Consider the following 21,404-nt stretch of genomic DNA (forward strand, 5'->3'; position numbering starts at 1 on the left):
TCTACTTTTTTTGTTCTGCGCACTTTTCATATATTTTGAAGTATCTGATTTCTGGGACTCTCTGCAGGCTTCCCCTTTACCAACACTGTTCCACACACATTCTGGGACTAATAATGCCTCTTGCTTGCCTGGACAGAGAGATATGTCTAGATATCACTGGCTTTTCTGTGGCCAGAATGTAGCCTACAGTACAAAAATGAGCGTGACATAGGAAGCTACCTTATTACGAAGTCCAACTACTGGCCAGCTAGGTCAGTGTTATCTACACGCAGTGGCTCTCCAAGGTTTCAGACAGGGGTCTCTACCAACCCTGCCTGATAATGCCAGGGATTAAATCTGAGAACTTTGGGAAATTGCTCTCTGTGCACTAGTCAAGCCAAAGGAAAGCTACAGTAATGCTTGTTGTGAGACAAGTCTGAGCAAGAAGGAAAGCATGGAATGATACTGATCCTTCATCCAAATCAGTGGCGTAGCGTGGGTTGTCAGCACCCGGGGCAAGGCAAGTAATTTGCACCCCCTAACCCGTGGATTTGCGCCCCCTAACCCGTGGATTTGCGCCCCCTAACCCTAACCCCCAGATGTTGCGCCCGGTGCGGCCGGCCCCCCCTGCACCCCCCACGCTACGCCACTGATCCAAATTCAATCTTCTCCCAACAATCATCTATATCTATATATCAATATAATATCTGTGTTAGCAAGAGTGCTGCTTGGGTGAAAGCAACCAAGAATTGGTGAACAGGGTGGATTTGGGGCCATATTAGTTCCAGGATTGTGAATTTTCTGTGGCAGCTGTTGCAACAGGATATGGATGAACTGGAGGTGCATAACGGAAGTACAAACAAGAGCACGTGGGGGAACTGACCTCCAGTCAGGAACCTCTTCAGTTCTCCTACATATGAAATTAAAGCACTTTGGAGTTACACAAAGCCACATGGCAATTAAGCATTTTGGAACCCCTGAAACACTGAATCTGGAGGGGAATGTGCAAAATGGTCTTTGCTAAATGCTTAGGTCAGTGATCCTAGCTGTAACTCAAAAGGCAAATAAGCGCTTAGAAGTAGTTTCTTTCAATAACATCACTTTTTAACACAAGAAAAAATATTTGCAGGACCAGTGGCTGGATGAGTTCATTATTTCATTTGGCAATCTAGTTCTACACCAAACACACTGGAAAACAAAACCCCCCAGTAGAATGGATCTTTTATTTGCTCTGGCAGATTCAGTAGACAAATGACAGGACTTTGGCATCCTTCTCTCTTACATGGAAATCTCTTTTGAACTGGTGCCCTGCATCAGAGAGGATGATGTACACAGCACTAAATTGCATCGCCATCTTTTAGCTGTGAAGCCTGCTACCCTGTAATGAACAGATGAGTTGCAGGATCTGGTCCACAGCCAATTCTAAATCATTTAGTCAGTTGTCACCAGATGACTTCAGCTTTTTCTTTTTTTTTGTCTGAGAAAAGCAGTAGCAACTCCCAGTTCTGTGATTCTATTCACAGTGGTTTTTCCTGATGAGGTTTGGAAATACAAAAAAACACAACACTATTTCATATGCTTTCCCCTTGTCTCCCCATCCTGCTGCTATTTATTTGCACCTCCAGAGCAATCCTTTAAAGTCACCACATGAACTTTTCTTTAGAAAGCCTCAGAGGTAGAATTGGATGCTCTGAAAATAACTATATAACTGTGGGTTTCCTTTGTCCCTTTGGTACCATCATGTGTGCGAAAGGAAATATTGCAACAGGATTAGCAGAAAGCAGTGAAGACACGTTTTTTGAAACTAAACTGTGCATCCTCACAGAGCTCTTCCTTTCATGACATTTAAAACTTTGTGTCAATGGAACCAAATTGCTGGAAGTTATGCACATTCACCTTATTTTTTTAAAATGTTGTGTGCCATTATTCCACATCCAAGATTCAGGTCCTTCAAAGAGCTATGATCTCTGACAAGGACTGGAATGACACACAGCAATGAATGGGAAGAAAGATTTCAGAGAAGTGAAGTGTGTCTATTGGTTAAAACGGACATGCTTGGAAGACCCATTGATAATATCCATGGAATATTATCCATGTGTGGGAAAATACCTCTGATCAGGCATGAAACACTGAAATTGATTACAAAGCCAGTTGAAAATGTTCAGTTGTGGATTCACATCTCTCTTCTCTCAAACACTTGCATGCGTGTATACACTCAGGTGCATGGAGGCACATATGTGGCTTATCCACACTTCCTCTGGTTCCACTGCTTCCCCCAGGGAAAACTGCTCTTTTGTGCTCAATCATAGCAAACAGCAATTTGGGTTTTCTCCAAAGGAAAGGGCCCAGGGGGAAACTTCTTGGACGTGTGCTTTCTAAGCACAAGACAAGTGGCTCGCCATTGACTGGGACTAATCCCTGCAATGTCAGTGACCCGAGACAGAATGGGGCCGTTGTAGGCCTGCTCCATCACCAGAAGAGGAATAGGAGCATGAGGTTAGGATATGGCAGCCAGAGGAAAAGAGGCCACTGACTACATTACTGATCACTAGGCAACCTGCTTCTGGCTGATGGTACATTCCCAGTCTTCCCTCAGCAACCATGATAGTGAGATACGTAAATAAACAGCAGTGTAAAGAACATGGACAGTTTTCAGGATCCTCAATTATGCACCGTCTTGAGAGAGGAGGTGGGGGATGTATACAATGCTCATAGTCTTTGTAGGCAATTTTTTAAAGCATAATGTGCATATATATGCATATGTGTGATTGATACACCCCCCCCCCACACCAATGTGGCGTGGGCGGCACTGTGGGTTAAACCACAGAGTCTAGGACTTGCCGATAAGAAGGTCGGCGGTTCGAATCCCCACGATGGGGTGAGCTCCCGTTGCTCAGTCCCTGCTCCTGCCAACCTATCAGTTCAAAAGCACATCAAAGTACAAGTAGACAAATACCGTATTTTTCGCCCTATAGGACGCACTTTTCCCCCCTCCTGTGTGCGAATACAGGCTTTCGCTGAAGCTTGGAGAGCGAGAGGGGTCAGTGCGCACCGACCCCTCTCGCTCTCCAGGCTTCAGGAAGCTATCAGCAAGCCTGGGGAGTCCATGGGAGTTCCCGCAGGGCTCCCTAGGCTGCGGATAGCAGCCTGCCACCCGACGCGTGGGGCACCCTGAAGCAGAGCGCCCCGCGCTTCGGGCAGACATCGGCCAGCCCCACAAGCTCGGGGGACAGCGGGGAGGCACAGCCCACCATCCCGCTGTTCCCCGACTTCATTTTTTGGGGGGAAATAAGGGAAAAATTTCCCCTCTTTATTTCCCCCCCAAAAAACTAAGTGTGTCCTATGGGACAGAGCATCCTATGGGACGAAATATACGGTAGGTACTGCTCCGGCAGGAAGGTAAACGGCGTTTCCATGCGCTGCTCTGGTTTGCCAGAAGCGGCTTAGTCATGCTGGTCACATGACCCGGAAACTGTATGCCGGCTCCCTCGGCCAATAAAGCGAGATGAGCGCCGCAACCCCAGAGTAGGCCACGACTGGACCTAATGGTCAGGGGTCCCTTTACCTTTTATAAAACGAATGCATAATCAAAATACACAATAACAAATCCACAGGGTCATTAAAAGATATTTAATTAAAAAATACAATAAAACAAATAACCAGAAAGCATAACAATTAAAACAGTTAAAACAGTTAAAACAATAAAACCAGAAGTTCCGTTCAGGGGGAATGCTTGCCTAAATAGGTGACTTTTCAGAAGCTGGCAGAATGGCAACACCAAGAGGTCCTCTTGTATTTCTTGTATTGCAGAAATGAATCTTTGCCCTTTAAGTTATGGTTATACACTTGACTTTGCTTATGGATTTTGTGCACATGCCTGGTATTCCGCATCCCAGCAAGAGGCCAACTAGATGAGCATGCATATGTGCCAAGTTGGAGTGAAAAGCCTGTTCAGGGGGAAAAAAGCTACGGCTGGCCCTAGATGTTATAGGGTAGGTGGCAGTGATTATTTGGGTTGGATAATATAGGGCACTAAAGGTAGGGTAAGGGCCAAGGCAGGGACCAGAGTGGAAGCAACAAAGATACAAACCATCAAGTAGCTCTGGTTTTATCCTCAAACACCATCTCATCAATCATCCCCTCCAAGACATTTCCCTAGAAACCATGCTCCATTCTCATTCACGTATTAAGCTAGCACCTTTGTGTCTTCCTGCAAGGAGGCAATTAAGGTACTGAAACAAACAGCTTGATACTATCGATTCTAAGCAGAGATACAACTATCTGAGCTGTGAACAGGACATGCTCAGGACAGCCAAGTACCTAACAACTAGAAAATGTGGCTTGTCTTGGAGAGATCTTGAGGATCCTTGAACCTGCAGAGTTGCAGCTGTCTGTCTGTCAACAGACAGAAATATTTTTTTAAAAATAAATAATAATTATTTCTCATTGCCTTAGGGGATGACTGACTGGGGATGATGGCCCATTATTTATTTTTGGTGTGGTTTTACTGTTTTTAGTACTTAAGAGATACTTCCTGGTTAATACATTCACCAAGGGCCAGCACTAAAGCAGCAATGTGGATTCATTTCCTCCATAAATGAAATGAATTAAGAATTAAAACATACTTTGTAAAACTTTCACAACATTCTGTCCCAGTACTTATTTTTGCATTTTATACTGTTTGCAGCTAAAATAGTGTTTTGATTTCAGGCTGGCATCTTTAGCATTTTCAAGCAGGTGATTCAACATCTGATCAGGGCATCCTGATCAAATTTGCAGATGACACCAAACTGGGAGGGGTGGCTAACACCCCAGAGGACAGGACCACACTTCAAAACGACCTTGACAGATTAGAGAACTGGGCCAAAACAAACAAGATGAATTTTAATAGGGAGAAATGTAAAGTATTGCACTTGGGCAAAAAAAATGAGAGGCACAAATACAAGATGGGTGACACCTGGCTTGAGAGCAGTACATGTGAAAAGGATCTAGGAGTCTTGGTTGACCACAAACTTGACATGAGCCAACAGTGTGACTTGGCAGCTAAAAAAGCCAATGCAATTCTGGGCTGCATCCATAGGAGTATAGCATCTAGATCAAGGGAAGTAATAGTGCCACTGTATTCTGCTCTGGTCAGACCTCACCTGGAGTACTGTGTGCAGTTCTGGGCACCACAGTTCAAGTAGGACACTGACAAACTGGAACGTCTCCAGAGGAGGGCAACCAAAATGGTCAAAGGCCTGGAAACGATGCCTTATGAAGAACGGCTAAGGGAGCTGGGCATGTTTAGCCTGGAGAAGAGGAGGTTAAGGGGTGATATGATAGCCATGTTCAAATATATAAAAGGATGTCACATAGAGGAGGGAGAAAGGTTGTTTTCTGCTGCTCCAGAGAAGCGGACACGGAGCAATGGTTCCAAACTACAAGAAAAAAGATTCCACCTAAACATTAGGAAGAACTTCCTGACAGTAAGAGCTGTTCGACAGTGGAATTTGCTGCCAAGGAGTGTGGTGGAGTCTCCTTCTTTGGAGGTCTTTAAGCAGAGGCTTGACAACCATATGTCAGGAGTGCTCTGATGGTGTTTCCTGCTTGGCAGGGGGTTGGACTCGATGGCCCTTGTGGTCTCTTCCAACTCTATGATTCTATGATTCTATGATCTACAAGGATGTGTTAAGTGATGCAAATGTTTTCTTGAATGGACATAGATGGAATTATAGGAGATGTTCAAATGAAGTGGAAAAGCACAACTGGAAAGTAAAAGGCTAGCTCTGAGAAAAAACATTTTCAAGAATCTGTGCCTAAAAGCCTGGTTTTATTATCATTCTAGACAAACAAAGGTTTCATTTGCTTTTTGTGTCATTGCTTTTCTTAGTGATAAAAGCACTGCAAAAGTAGGCCTGCATTCTGGACACCTGTGGGCATTTTCATGAAGGAGATGACAATGAAGATGGACTCGGCTAATGAACAGAGCAAAACTATTAGACTGGTAAGGAAGAACAGAAGGAGAACATCCTGAACTGGTGCACAATATACTATACTGTTTTTTGTTCACAGAAAGCACAGCATTCAACGCTTGCTGGCAATAATCCTACTTGGGAGTTTCTGCACCACAGTCACCAGAGGTCTCAGGGGATTAGCATACATTGTCCTGTTTAACTCTGCAGGACATCTCTTTAGTGTTTCTAGAGTAAAGGTTTGGCCTTTGGCCATCTTAATTACAGAACTGGATATATCCCATTGCAACACCTTGAACAGTATGAAGAGAAACACTCACATAAAAATGCAGTATTTGCTAGTAAATAGAGAAAGACTGTATTGCATTTGACTCCACAGAGCAGTAGTGTAGGGCAATAATGAAGGTAGCTGACCTACAGGAATATCAGCAGTCCTTAATAACCCAGTTACCAGAACCACAAAAGCAACATGTGTATTCTATGGGAATGGTCAGCAAGAAGTATTATATCAAATAATATAAAAGGATGACTTTCTGTGTGAAAACGGTCTTGCGTCAAGCAGTAGTTCTAACCTGCCAGCTACAGTTAAACCTCCAGTCAGGCAGAAGAAAATAAATGCATGCATGATATTGGCGTCTTCACTGAAGTGATTATGGAATTATGGGTTATGTTAATAGGTGGTATTGCCCATTAATCATCAGCTATAATGTTTATCCCCAATTAATACTTCTGCTGTTACTGAAATAAATCAACATCAGAATGCAAATGATTCCAAAGAAGGATTTATCTTAAAAAAGTATTCTGGCAAGTAACTCACCCTCCTTCTTCAGAGTACTTGTGACCAAATGCCAGGATGTCAGATGCCCGCCCACTGCCATCACAAACTACAACAGGAACTGGAGGAGTGTCACGTAAATATTCAAGGACGATGGAAATTACGTTGGGTCCTCCTTCCACAATGAGAGCCACCACTGGGACACCTTGCCCAATCCCTGCAGAGAAACAAACAAACAAAACAAAAACAAAGCCAGCAAATCAAAGAAAATACAGAAAAAGAAGGAAACAAACTGAAATGATGGACTACACAATTAAGACAAAGTAGCATTATGTGACCATCCTATCCATCTGTATTAGACTCCAGATTACATGCTGAGGAGACCTTGCAAAGGATGGTATAATGAATTCCTCCACAGTCACTAGGGTGGAATTCGGCCATATCCACATACAGCATCTTTGGGAAAAATAATCTCCCCCTCTAACATGTATTAATAGATGGTGTCGTGATGTCATGCATTTCCCCTGCTCCTCTCTTGGCTGTCACTGGACAACCACAATTGCAAGAGAGTGGATGATGGAAAGATCTGGATGGGGATGATCCTTTCAGCAGCAGACTTGTGTGTTTCATAATGTGTATTTAGAATTTCACTACAACTTTGAGACTGTTTTTTTCTTAAATTAAGGAGTTTAGATATTTAGGGACTAGTTTTCACATGGAACAACACAATTATCTGCACCATCTTAAATAATAATATATTAAGTACAATTTATGTAAAAGTTGCTATAGGTATGAGGACCCAGGTGGTCCCCTGGTTCAGGAGTCCTGGTTTCTAGACACTTCAGAAGTACTGGCCCTGCTAAGTTAGGGCAGCCCATGTCTGCTTAGCTTTGCAAATGTGCTAGCAGTTTTATTGCTGCATGTCTTTTGAAGTATGTAAGCAAGACAATTATTCAGAAACATGAAATTCTGAAGGCGAACTGAAATGTTTGCCTCTTATACAAAAACATTCCATAGTAATAGCTTCTCTTTATTCATATATTCTATTATTTCCAAAGTGCCGCTTGAAGTGAGGAGCATAGAATGTCACTGTGGATGCAGCGAAATCTTCTTTCGCAAAGCCACTTCCACCCTGCCCAGGAGGTGGGGTTGCGGGCTTCACGCCCACCCCCACGTGAGCGGGGGCTGGTTTCAGCCCCTGCGAGAACAGGGGAATCCCAGCTGTGTCTGCCCCACCAGCCAGCCAATCGGCTGGCTGGGGGGGCGTGGCCTGCCCTATTTAGGGCCGGCGCAGAAGGGGCTCGCCCTCTTTTCGCCGGCTAGCCCCCCCGTTTTCCCACCCTCCCTCCCTTTAGGTAGGCTTTAGGTAGGTCTCTGACTTTGCTATGGGCTTCGGTGTGTCGCCGCAAGGGGCATGGTAGGAATTTTTCCCAATTGGCAATTTGCAGCCTTTTGGTTTTTCGCCTACCTTGTAGCAACTCGTCACAACTCTTCGGCATTGGTGGTAGGCATTGGTAAGAAGGGGTTAAGAGGATGTGTGTGTGGGGAGGAACACCATCACCTCCCCCCAGTGAGCAAAGGGTGGTCCGTTAAAGGACTCCGGGGGGCGTGGCCCTGTCCGAAGCCTATGGAGGTGTGGGCCAAAGGCACGCCCCCGAGCTCCTAGTCGACGTGCCTCAGCAGGAGACTCCCCCGATATAGTGTTAACCCTTCCCCGTGTCTCCAGCAAATGGGCTGGAGCCGGATAGTCGATAGGACCAATGCCTAAGCCAATGCCTCTCATTCCTGAATTCAATAAAGTTGTGGCCTAATTCGCCCATTTAACCTTAAATTATGGTGTCTCGTGTCTTTATTTATCCTGGTGGGGGGCGGGAACTCGCCACGCAAAGAGTATTTTTCTTGCCATGATCTTTCATTACAGACCCTTCTGACCTTTAGTTCCACTTATTTGCCTCTGTGAATTTCTGTGCTTTTGCATGCATTGTATTAGGAGCCTTATAATTTGTATAGTACAGAGACCAGGATACTTCCCTTCCTCCATCCAAAAGTCATTTGCTATTAAATCTTGTCCTGAGGCTCCTGTTTCTTGATATGCTTCGGCTCCCAGGTATTCACTTTGCACTTCTGCAGGGCACATTCATGGCAGTGTTGACAGCAGCATTTGCAGGGCTTCTGCCCCAGGGGCAGCCGGCAGCTTGGCTCCCTGGGTGGCCCTCAGAGTGACAAAGGAGTCACCAAGGAGTTTGCAGGTGTGTTTGTGCGCATTTTGTTTTTCTAAAGGAAGAGTTGTTCCCACAGTCAGATGAAGTGAAGTCTGTTTAAACTGCACGCCTTGCAAAACGGGAGACAGCCAAACACTTCCTGGCTACTCCCCATTGCCAGCCTAAGGCAGCAGATATCACAGCAGTCCCAGGCCTGTTTCTACCAAGAATCAGAATGCTGAAGGGAAGGAATCCCCATCCTCTGGATTCCCAATTTTTGCCCTGAAGCAAACATTGTGACAAACCACGGTCTTCTATTATGTTACTGCAGAAAAACCCTATGGCAGACGCTAAAGCTAACAATATCCTATAAATGACACTGTAAAGCCTACCCATTTTTGCTAGACCTCTGAGCAGTTGTGTATCATTAAATGAGGAATGCGTAGGAGATGCCTCAGAGAGGCTCAGGTTCTGAGGTGCTCTGTAGAATGGGATGAAAGGGCCCAGAAACATTATTTTAGAAATCAAGCTTACTTTTAAGGATTGGCTGACTGCTTGCTGGAGTTTGAGTTGGACCTAAGTGGTGTGGGACTATAGGCAATGGGACAAAAGATTCAGGAATAAGCTGATTTCAATTAGGCAGTTTAAAACTTGGACCATCTTGGCAGTGAGTCCGGGGGGAACTGCTCCCTGCCTTGCAGGCCTTTTCCACAGCTAAGGCTGCTGAACAGACACTTGGGTTGGGGTATTGTTTAGGGGTTTCTGTTGCTGATTATTGCCCTAATTGTTTAAAATGTTTTAAACTGTTTCCACCTGCTTTTTATGTCCTTTTGAATTTGGTGTTTTTTGTTTTTGTTTTAATTAAGGGATGTAAGGTGTGCCTGTGAAGAGAGGAGCTGGGGAGAGCAGGTGTGGCCCCATTCACAGTGGTTCTGAGCAAGGGGAGCTATGGTGGGGTGTTGATATGACTAAAATCAAAGAGCAGCATGGTAGACAAAGGACGTTTTCCCCAGATCAGCAAATGCATTATATTTTCTGTGGCACAGCTGAATTTAAAATACTCTGTAAATGTATTATCAGAATGATACCCCATAAACAGCCAATTCCAAAAGGAACTCATGATGCCAGGAGTAACTCTGGTGGGACAGGAAGGTGAGGTTCTGGGTGCAGCAGTGAGTCCCTGAGGAGCTGAAGTTTATCAGCTTAGCCAACTGGAGAGGAGGATCTTTAAAGCTGCATGATCCTGTTGCTGATAGGTCACATAATCTCTCTGCCTGTCTGTTATTGGTTCATTGCCTGGATTCAGATCCACACCACACACCCAAGGGACCACCCGAGGGTACAGAAATGCATTAAATACTGAAGATATTGTGAAAGGAAGATCAGGACATCAGTCAATGAGCATCCAATGTATTTGATGAAGGTGCAATGGTCAGAGAAGATGCTGGTGATGACAGCTGAACGTCCCTTTGCCTTCCCAGCCCCCTTCATATATTCTCAGGCATAGGATGACAAAGGGAAGCCCACGAGTCACATGAAGAGGTACTGCAGACACTTTACAGGGCTAGAAGTTGCCACTCAACCTGAACCTACCCTACATTCTTCTCCAGTTCACTTTAACTCTCAATCATAAAAAATAAGCTTAGCTTATTGTCTACCTGAACTGGACTGCAAAATACCATATATTGATGGTAAGCACTTGGCTTTGGCAAACCAATGCCCATTATTTACATCAATATACTTACTTATATGGAGGAGTTGGTTGCATATGGAGCATAAAAGGTCATTTTGGATTATACTTTTTGAACTAATCCGTAGTCACCTTGGCCTTTTCTACTGTCTGCTTGACTCAATGCAATAGTCTTAATTATTCAGACCCCATAATTTGAAACAGTTCTAATAAAGTAAACCAATCTTCCCTTTGTGACTTCAGTGGATGGCAACATTTGAAAGAAAACAAAATTCGCCCAACAAAACCTAGCTGAAACATGCACTTATGCTACTTATTGTTTATAAGGCTGTATCTACTTAAAAGAGCTACATGAAAGCAACCTGAACTCTGCACTCTGACAAGCTGAATTCTGCAACCTGTGCTAGAATTATGTGGATTGAACAACTTTGCACACTTCTGCTTAATGTTGCCTCATATATTCTGTTTTTTTTGCTGGTCTTGGGAAAGACAAAACAACTATGCAGGGCATTTGAAGCCCTTCTGCCTTCTGCCTCCTAAGGTCCTAAGTGTGCCCAGACACTTTCGGTGTTTTGGGAGCTACAAACCTTTAGAAGGAAAGGTTTTAAGTTTCAGGATGTCGAATCCTGTGCCCAGTACCAAATTCTGCATGTGTATTGTGATATGGATTATGGAATCATGGAGTTGACATAGCCCTGATTACAGACATGCTCCATCATTTCCAGGACAATTTGCCAATCATGAAATGGCAGCATGCAGCTTTATTTAACATAGGGTGCATCATGAAAAAAACATGCAACTCCTCTACAAATATATTAATTTTGCAGGGTTTCATGAAATGGTGGTGTCTTGGAATATTATGGAACTGCTTTTGTTGTTGTTGGATGTTTTTCAATAAAAGATTGAACAGACATTCATCAAGGATTTTTTAGTTATGGGGTAGTCTGTCTTGAGATCCATCACTATGAAACATTGAGTGGCAGATGTTGCCCTAGCCAATTAGTAATAATAAGATGGATAGTTTGACACTAACCAGCTGCAGGTGGAAGTACTTTTATTTTTCACACAACAGTTCAACTGTTTCAAATGTTTCAAGGTTACTTTGTTCCCTTATCTTACTTTTACATCACAAACTTATGAAGACAACGCTTAAAAATTATTTAGAAGGTACTATTTGTTCTCTATTTTCTCAGCAGGCTTACTGTGTTCCACCAGCTGTTCTAAAGAGAAATGTAATAGATGCTTTCTACAGAGAACAAAGAACAGCATTCACACAGGAAAGTGCATGGCTGCTGGTTGGTTTCTGATTTATGATGATTAGGTTAGGTACTAAAAGTTATGATCCACAATTTTATTCCCACAGAGACTTACACCTATACACCTCCCAGTTCTTTGTACTTCTTGCTTGTTCTTTCTACAAAGTAAGAAATCAATGTAAGTGTAAAAAAGAAATAGCTATTATAAATACTAACATAATTAACAGTTTGGTCTTAAGAACTGCTGAGCAATCAAAAGTCTGCTTGGTGCTGGGGGTGGAGAATGTGTCTGCCACTATATAATGGGCTAAATAAGAACATTTCACTAATATTGCCATGGAGTTATATCACCCTGCAATCAGATAATTTTGTGTGAATGTTTTGTACTATGGCGCATAGATCTCTGCAATTACTGGGCACATCACTGCCAAGTTTGCTCTAAATGCCAAAGAGCAGCTGCTCGGTCTCATTTAAATATTGTATCCCTGATGACGTGATTTAACATATCCATAGGAAGCCAGTTTTCCAGTATCAAAGGCCAGCTCTGGTAATCAGGATTCAAACATTGCTTTGTAAAGGAAAAATGCAGGGTGACAAAAGGACTAAAGCAAAAAATAGCACAGCTTCCTGAAACATCAGAGTAAAGTATGTAAACTTGTTATTTGTCCTCTTTTCTATTATTATCTCTGCAATTCTGGATGTCAGTTATCTTTCTTCTAACATACAAGGGATATTAATTTTTGATGCTGTTAGACCCTCATCCATGATTCTGGAGGTGAGAGGAGGGACTGAAAATGGCCAAGACCCCCAGAAGCTAGAGTGCTATTTGCTAAGAGTCACATGGCAGTCTATGGAGAGATCCCATCTAGTAGGATTTAGGCCACCCCAGAGCACAACATTTTCATCAAAATAGCACCCCCAAAGTAGAGTGATGTGCCTTCCCCATTCACTTAAAAGGGGGCACCAGTCTGTGGGGGCTAACCATGCTCCTAACCAAGCCATGACCCAGAAGTGGGAATTACTGGGAATCCATTTGCAGGGCTCACCAAACTATAGAGACAAAGTGGGGAGCCAGCATTCCAAGAAACTACTGACTCAGCTATGCAAAAGTCGGGGGGGGGGAATACAATGCACATCATTTGGAAAGATCTACCTTGTTGGCTAGGTGATATCTCCTGCATTCCAGGGGACACAGCTGAGAGCATTTTGATCTTCATTGACAGAGTCACACATTATCACCATGTGCCATTTGCACAGAGTATGATAATACATGAAGCGGATGGGTGTGCACACCCAATACACACCTGCAAAATGGTAATTTACCAGGTCAGCTAAACAGCTCAGGAGTCCCTTGGCAGTCTACTCCAAAGACTCATACAAAAGGAATAAAATGCTCCATGTAAAAATCAAACTGGGGAGAAAGGCCCTCAAATGTAAGAAATGCATTTGCTAATAGAGCAGAATGGTGTTCATATTTTCATGCAGATACTTCCTAATTTGTAGAATTTCCTTGCTTTTACAATAATAATAAAAAAAATCACGTTACTTTTAACTGACAGTGATCATCAAGCAAAAACTTGATAAAAGATCAGCAGCAAACAAACATCCCTTACTGATTTTATATTTAAACAAGATTACAGTAGTTCATTCCAAGCTTACTTCAGAAACAGATGCAAAACCCAGACACAACGAAGTTATTTAGTCAGGTCTCTGAATCACTGGTTCTAAAGAAAGTCAAACGATAATGTCTGTAGCCTATGATTCTGATTTAGGAACAGTGTTTACAATTAAAAGGAAATGTGACTAGCAAGCAAGTTCACCATACAGAATTTGTCCCTGGAAGCAATTATCTAGTTATAAGTTCAAAATAACACTTTGCAAAATAACATGAACGTGTATGATACTGTGATATTATTAAAAACTATATAGTTTATGTTTTGTTTTTTATTAGGAACAGGATGATCTACACGAGATTTCAGATTTAAGGATTCTGTTCTCTCACACTCAGCTCATCTTAGATGCAACTTGCAAAGCTCTTCTGATCTCCCAATAAGACCACCTTGCTCCACACTGCTACTTTATGTGTGCCCAGAGTGGTTCAGTGGAAATGCTCAAGCAAATTTGACATAGTGACAAATATTAATTAGATTTAGGTGAGAAAGTAACAAGTATTCAACCAGCTGGTAATTGGGGGGGGGGGGAGAGACTATGGGTTGTATGTATCCAATGTAGCACTATGTTAAAGTCACATCAGCAGAACTCTGTTGTGCAAAAAAATGCATAAGCAGGCTGATGGCGACATTGTTACACAATAGATTGCACAATCTGTTTTACAGTGAGTTTCTGCAAGCATAACAGTTGCACTGGATTCCTGTTGTGCAGCATTAAAACCCACCTGTCCACTAGCACAATAGTCTTTGTGCTACCAAACAGAAAACACCGGCTACAGTCCTATAAGAAAAATGCACTGACTTGCTCTCACTCACGTCTTATTTTCAGATTCCCCAACACAGGAAAGGCCACGATTCATCAAAGACTAAGTAGTTCCTAGCCAAGTTTCTGCAGCCACTCAGCCTGGTCCCCATCCTGTGGGGTGCAGTGATTGCTGCAGATACTTTTTTCTGAGCCTTACCAGGATAGAACATGAGAACATGAAACTGTCCTGCTGGATGAAGCCAAAGACCCACCTAGCCCAGCATCCTGTTCTCACAGCAGTCAACTAGATGCCCATGGGAAGCCTGCAGGCAGAAGGTGGATGCAATAGCACTCTCCCCAAGTGGCATTCAGAGGCCTCCTGGCTCCAACAGTGGCGGCAGAACCATTGTGCCTACAGTTTGCAGTCTCACATTACCTTATCTCTGGTCTGAAGCTCACACTGTGGCTGAGAATGCAAATGATGATGCCTCCACCTCTGACACAAAAATAAATTTCCCTGATCTACTCAAAGGGTACAGAGATCCAGTCAAATGTTTTTTTCTTGCTTGCTTGAATATTTTCTCAGCACAAGAGCAATGTTTTAACATGTTATGCATTGTAAGCAAAGTAGAGATTAGAACGTCTCACTTCAGAAAGCGCATTACAGAGAGTATTTGAGTGGCGTAACACATCATTTTGAAGGTCAGTAGTCAAGACCAGACAACTTTAGTAATAAAGGCACCATGGTTGGTTTAGTTTTAGCATGGAATTCTCTATAGATGGTCTGTTGATAATACATTTATTTGGCTGTGAAATAGTCTGTGAAATCAGGCATATCAAGCTAAGATAGAATATATACTTGCAGTATGTAATATTATCATCTTTCAAGAATAAGTGCAATATGAGGAATGTAAATTCAGCCAAGCCTATTCAGAAATGAGAAAAGAGTAATGAATCAGCAGTGTCATACTCTAGGAAACAAAGTAAGCGGATTCATTCCAATTTTCAAAAGTACTGAATATAGTACATGCCAGAACGCAATGTGCAGAAATGTCACATTCACTCTTAGCAGTGGCTCCCCAGCTATACATCTTCCAAATGTCCCATGTCAAGATCTAAAGCATTTTCACCCAATCAAGCAATATCTGCTCTCTAACATTGGGAGGAAATACTGAAATGGCAGAGATTCCACCCACATTGAGACCACAGTAGACAAATTTACACACACAAATCAATATAGAGGTAGCAGCAAGTGATGGTGGGAAAAGTGACATAATTTTGTCTGATGTGGCACATCTGGCCATTAAATCCCTCTCAGTGCCTTTGGCAATATGAAAATGGCATTGGAGCAGGCAGTATCATGAAAAGCCAGCTCAGACCGTTGGCAGCAAAAAGAATACCTCGCACTTGGGAAACTAACTGGTTTAGTGTAGTGTGAGATTTCAGACAATAATCTAGTTTATCAGAGTTTTCAAAGACAATAGCTGAGATTATCAGAGGCAGGAAGAGAAGTGAAAGGTACATAGAAGAAGCGCCCTACATTATAAACTGTCACATCATCGTAATAATACAAAGTAATACAAAAATGCAGGTGATTCCTGTAGGTCACAGATGAAACACTTTACTGCATGACAGGCCCCAAAGTTGCTCTATTGCCCCTGTGGGTGAGGAAGTGGAAGCTGGAGAATATTACCTTTTCATTTCTCCCATGATTATCAAATAAAGTAAACCTGGATGTCACTACTGGTTGTTTTCTTTCCTTATCCCATCTTTTACAACAGGCAGGAGAAAAGGAAAAAGGAGGATCACTTCAGCTCCCAGTAGCTTTTAAGAGCCACAAGAAAATACATGACAGCAAAACTAAACAGAAGTGTGTTCCCCTTTTGAGAAATAAATGAGGTGCTGGTATTCATTTCTTGATACATGTACAGTGGGTGCCAGCATGAAATGAGTTTCATGGGCAGCAAAAAAGAGGCATCAGTACTCTATACTTCTGAGTACTGTCCCCTCCAAAGCCCCCAGTGTTCTATTTGCCCAACAACCACAAGAGAACACAACTTATCTCCTGGTCTAATCAGGGAAGGGAAGCGGAGTCAGGAAAGAACTCCTATCACCCTTAGCAACTACCTCTTTGGAGTACTGTGACAACCATAGGGTTAAGAAGCAGTTCTGAGATAGTGAGAAGTATTTTGCAAAAACTAGAAGAGGCAGACTGCAGCCACTATAACTGGAAGCTTCTGTAGCCAGAGCATCTTAGTTTTTAAATGTGTGCTTAACTTTGGAGTGACTTTAGTTTCTGTTGTATTTATGTAAGTTTTTGATTTACAGTTTTATGTTTAATTGTTTATTTGAACTGCCTTTTCTTGTCTATTTGTAAACCATTCCGAAAACTTTATATGGGGTATAAAAGGCAGGACCCAATTCCCTTTAAACCCAGCATGAGTTTGTGGGCAAACCAAACTCAAGGCTTGCTGGAAGGAGTGGAGCTTTGAGAAGATGGATCTCTGGCTGAGCTTTACTGGCTGAAGTCTCTCATAGAATCTTAGAGTTGGAAGGGACCCAAGGGTCATCTAGTCCAACCCCTGCAATGCTAAAGCATCACAGCGAAAGCATGCATGGCAGATGGCCACCACCAGGGCAAGTCCTCCAACCTGGCTCAGCTGAAACTGGGTCAAGTCCTGAAAGTCCAACAGTTCTTGTTTTATATCTTGTTTTCTATATTATTGGTGGGAAACAAACATTAATTCTTGCTGACGGAACAAGTGACAGCAAGACTTACAGGGTGGGGTGGGTGAATGAAAGGGGCTAGTGGGCCATCTAGCTTTCCCAGCCAAGGGAAAGAGAGACCTGGCTTTCCCAGACCATTCAAAGATTACTCAGATACAGCAGTAACAAGGCACATTCCTGCCTTTCCTTTTCCTTTGAAGTATGGCTGCCTGAAACAGAGCATCAGCCAGCAAGCAGGAGGCATGGAAGGATGCCTTTGCTGGTGAGGCCTGTCTTTTGACCTCATGAGAAGTAGATTCCTAAATCTGGGTACTTCACAAAGTGACCTGAAGCTGGAAAAGAACAGCTTGATCATTTCCATAGTCGTTTTGGATCCTGGGCATTGTCACATTCTGCCTTGTTTTTCAGTTTACCATTGCCTGCCAATCTTCTCCTGCCAAGACACTTCTAGCTTTTAGATACGCATAGCACAATCACCTTCCCCACCCTATCATCTGCTAAACTTTCCCTCAGCTCTTTGGATTGTCATTTAGAATTTTGATTGTGAACCTTCCTGTACAATATTGTGGCCTGATCCCAATGAAACTCTTTACTGAGGCCTGATGATGATGAACAGAGATATCCCAGTGCACAGTTATAGAACAATGTACAAAGCAGGCTGCTTACTTGTATTTATCTTCTGGAGTGAGATGTGCTTTTCCAACTGTCTGCGAAGTTTCACTTCCGCACCATATTTTCCTGTGGTCCCATTATCAGCCAGTATAAAGTGAGAGTGCATACTGTTGAGTACCGTCAGCTTACTCATTGGATTGGACATTGTTTGGTATGGCCGTACCACCTGTACATCAGAGGGGGGGGGGGAGCAGAGAATGCAACCATGGTTTGAAATTCCTGATAAAGGATGTTCTAGAGGTAATTCGCTGGTAATAAGTTGTTGCTGAAACAATTTTTGCCAGTACTTGCCAAATTCAATATATGAATATTTGTTTTCTCACCACAAAAAGAGTTTTTAAAGACATTTGGAAATTTGGACCTGTACATATGAGATCCATTGCTATGCTGACATATCATGTTAGAAATATCAGCACTTCCATTATTCATTTTTTGACCTGAAGTAATATTATATTTAATTATGGAATGAACTTATGAATAAACACATGTGAAATGGACACAGACTAGAAAAAGACATATCTATCCCTCCCTACGTCAGATCAAGGCAAGGTGTTTTCCAAACTGCTCAAGAGGGGGTTCAAACTGAGTCTTGTGGTCAGTGCCCCTATTACTAACTGCTACTCTCCGAATTGTTTGCCTTAGTTCATAATGTTGCCCTAATAACTGTTGCACTTCAATTATGAGAAACACAGTGAGATTATTTCTTTTCCTTTTACCACATTAGCTCCTACATGTTCAATATTGAGGACTATCCCTGCTTCTGGGTCTGGTCTTCATCAGATGGATACTGGAATCAGCAAGGGAGACCCACATGACCTGAAGGTGCTGCTGTGCAATGCCAGGTCAATGAATCATAAGACCACTGCCATCCATGACTTGATCGTGGATGGAGGACTTGACCTGGCATGTGTGACAGAGACTTGGTTGGATGAAGCAGATGGGTCTGTCCTTGCCGCTGCTTGTCCACCAGGTTTCTCTTACACACAGCAACCCAGGTCATATGGGCGGGGAGGGGGGGTTGCAGTGATTTTTAGGAAGTCATTAGTTTGTACCAGGCGTTCTATTGGGAAGACCCAGTTCTCTGAGTGCATGTTCTGGAAGCTGGGCAATAGAGGCAGTACAGGATTCCTTCTGGTATACCAAGCTCCCCAAGGATTCCCTGCCTGAGCTGCTTCAGGTCGTGGCGGATGTTCTCCTGAAGACACCTAGTTTGGTTGTCCTAGGGGATTTTAACATCCATGCCAACACAACCTTACAAGGGGCCGCTCGTGGAAAGCATGGCCTCCATGGGGCTGTCCCTGAATAAGTTTGGCCCAAGTCATAGTCGTGGACATGCCTTAGACCTGGTGTTCACCTCTATGGATGTGGGTGATCTGACACTAAGTAAAAGTGAAACGAAAGAAGTGCCATGGTCAGATCACTTCCTGGTGCAACTGGACTTCTCCACAATCCTTCCCCTCCTCAGGGAGGTGGGACCAATTCAGATGGTCCGTGCCCCCCCCCCCACTTAAAGGATCCAAATGGTTTCCAGAGAGTGGTAGGGGATGTTTTATCCCATGTTGATGGCCTTTCAGCTGCATCCCTGGTGGCCCGCTGGAATGTGGAGTTAACCAGGGCTATTGACTGTCTGGCTCCGAAGCGCCCTCTCCGATTACATGGAGCCTGGACAGCCCTGTGGTTTTCTCCAGGGCTGAGGGCAAGGAAACAATCGCTGAGATGGCTAGAGCGCCGGTGGTGGAAAACTCATTCTGAATGGGACCAGACACAGGTTAGAGCTCAACGTTGAGCCTACCAAGTGGCAATAGCAATGGCAAATACGACTTTCTTCACCTTCAGCTTCACCTTCAGCAGTGCCATCAGGGTACGGTAAGGGTCCCAAGATCTTCTGCAATGATTTTGCAAAGTTTTTTTGCAGATAAAGTTGCTGAGATTTGAAAAGAGGTAGACGCCACTGTGGGAGCAGGGCTGGGGCGGAAGAGTGCCAGATTCCTGGTCTAGTCAAGCTGCGTGGGATCAATGCCAATCTGTTACCTCCGAGGATGTGGACAGGCTGCTTGGACGAGTGAAACCGACCACTTGTCTCCTTGATCCTTGCCCATCCTGGCTCATAAAAGTGAGCTGGGAAGGGCTGGGCAATGGGCTCTTGTGGGATGGTGAATGCTTCTCTCTGTTATTAAACTGCTTCTTAAAAAAAAATCTTTAGACCCGGCCAATATAGCAAACTATCGCCCAGTCTCAAATCTTCCATTCATGGGCAAGGTGATTGAGCGAGTGCTTGCTGAACAACTCCAGGCACGCCCAGAAGATGTAGACCATTTGGATCCCTTCCAGTTGGGATTCAGGCCTCTTCATGGGACTGAAACTGCCTTGGTCGCACTGGTTGATGATCTCCGGTGGGTTAGGGACAAAGGTGAAAGCTGTTTCCTATTTCTGCTGGATTTCTCAGCGGCTTTGATACCATCGATCATGATATCCTTCTGGACCGTCTAGAGGGGCTGGGAGCTGGGGGCACTGTTATACAGTGGTTCCGCTCCTTCCTCCTGGGCCGTGTTCAGAAAGTGGTGGTGGGGGATGAGTGTTCAGACCCCTTGACTCTCACTTGTGGGATGCCTCAGGGTTCCATCCTCTTCCCCATGCTTTTTAACATCTATATTTAGCCGCTTGGAGAGATCACCAGGGGGTTTGGGCTGGGTGTTCATCAGTATGCGGATGATACCCAGCTCTTTTAAATCAGAACCAGTGAAGGCAGTGAAGGTCCTGTGTGAGTGCCTGGAGGCGGTTGGAGGATGGATGGCGGCTAACGGATTGAGGTTGAATCCTGACAAGACAGAAGTACTGTTTCTGGGGGACAGGGGGTGGGCAGGTGTGGAGGACTCCCTGGTCCTGAACGGCGTAACTGTGCCTCTGAAGGATAAGGTGCGCAGCCTGGGAGTCATTTTGGACTCACAGCTGTCCATGGAGGCGCAGGTCTGGTGACTAGGAGTGGCCGCTGAGACTACATAACACTGGTCCTGAAAGACCTACATTGGCTCCCAGGACGTTTCCAAGATCAATTCAAAGTGCTAATGCTGACCTTTAAAGCCCTAAACGGCCTCGGCCCAGAAGGAGCGTCTCCACCCCCATCGTTCTGCCTGGATACTGAGGTCCAGCGCCGAGGGCCTTCTGGCAGTTCCCTCACTGTGAGAAGCGAAGTTACAGGGAACCAGGCAGAGGGCCTTCTCGGTAGAGGCACCTGCCCTCCCATCAGATGTCAAGGAAATAAAAAACTATCTGACTTTTAGAAGACATCTGAAGGCAGCCCTGTTTAAGGAACTTTTTAATGTTTGATTCTATTTTTAATATTCTGTTGTGAGATGCACAGAGTGGCTGGGAAAACCCAGCCAGATGGGCGGGGTATTATTATTATTATTATTAAATATTGTTGGACCAAAGTTCAATTTGGATAACTGTTTTATCAGTCTAACAGAAGCATCCCAAATCTGAAGTATATTTTACTTCCAAGAACATAAGAAGGCTGAGTAAGATTTTTTTATTATGGTTGTTTACAGGAAAAAATTAGCTACTAGCAGATCCAGTCTTGTTTTTCTATGGCTTCTTGTAACTCACATATTGTTTTCACTTTCTAGTTGAATGGTAATATTGCTTCCAACTATTATCCTCAGACAACACTCAAAACCACAATGGAAAGGAATCACAATGATGACATTTATAGTACCAGATAGATTTCAAAAATTA

At 43.7% G+C, this 21,404-nt stretch overlaps 1 protein-coding gene across 9 annotated transcripts in view; it reads right to left on the bottom strand.

Annotated features, from left to right (window-relative positions):
- TRPM3 (transient receptor potential cation channel subfamily M member 3) overlaps nucleotides 1-21,404 on the bottom strand; it is a gene marked incomplete at its 5' end in the record, with an annotated part of 405,379 nt that overhangs the window by 118,111 nt on the left and 265,864 nt on the right. For 8 of the 9 annotated variants that reach the window (XM_081880910.1, XM_081880909.1, XM_081880905.1 and 5 more), the window contains 2 exons: nucleotides 6,751-6,925; nucleotides 17,664-17,835. In XM_081880910.1, the coding sequence (XP_081737036.1) occupies nucleotides 6,751-6,925; nucleotides 17,664-17,835 (347 nt within the window). Of the gene's footprint in view, nucleotides 1-5,640; nucleotides 6,926-17,663; nucleotides 17,836-21,404 lie in introns of those variants that run through there. The other variant, XM_081880913.1, reaches the window with a different exon arrangement.

Source organism: Podarcis erhardii (assembly GCF_964252035.2).
Source record: "Podarcis erhardii genome assembly, chromosome: 11".
Classification (NCBI taxonomy): Eukaryota; Metazoa; Chordata; class Lepidosauria; order Squamata; family Lacertidae; genus Podarcis; species Podarcis erhardii.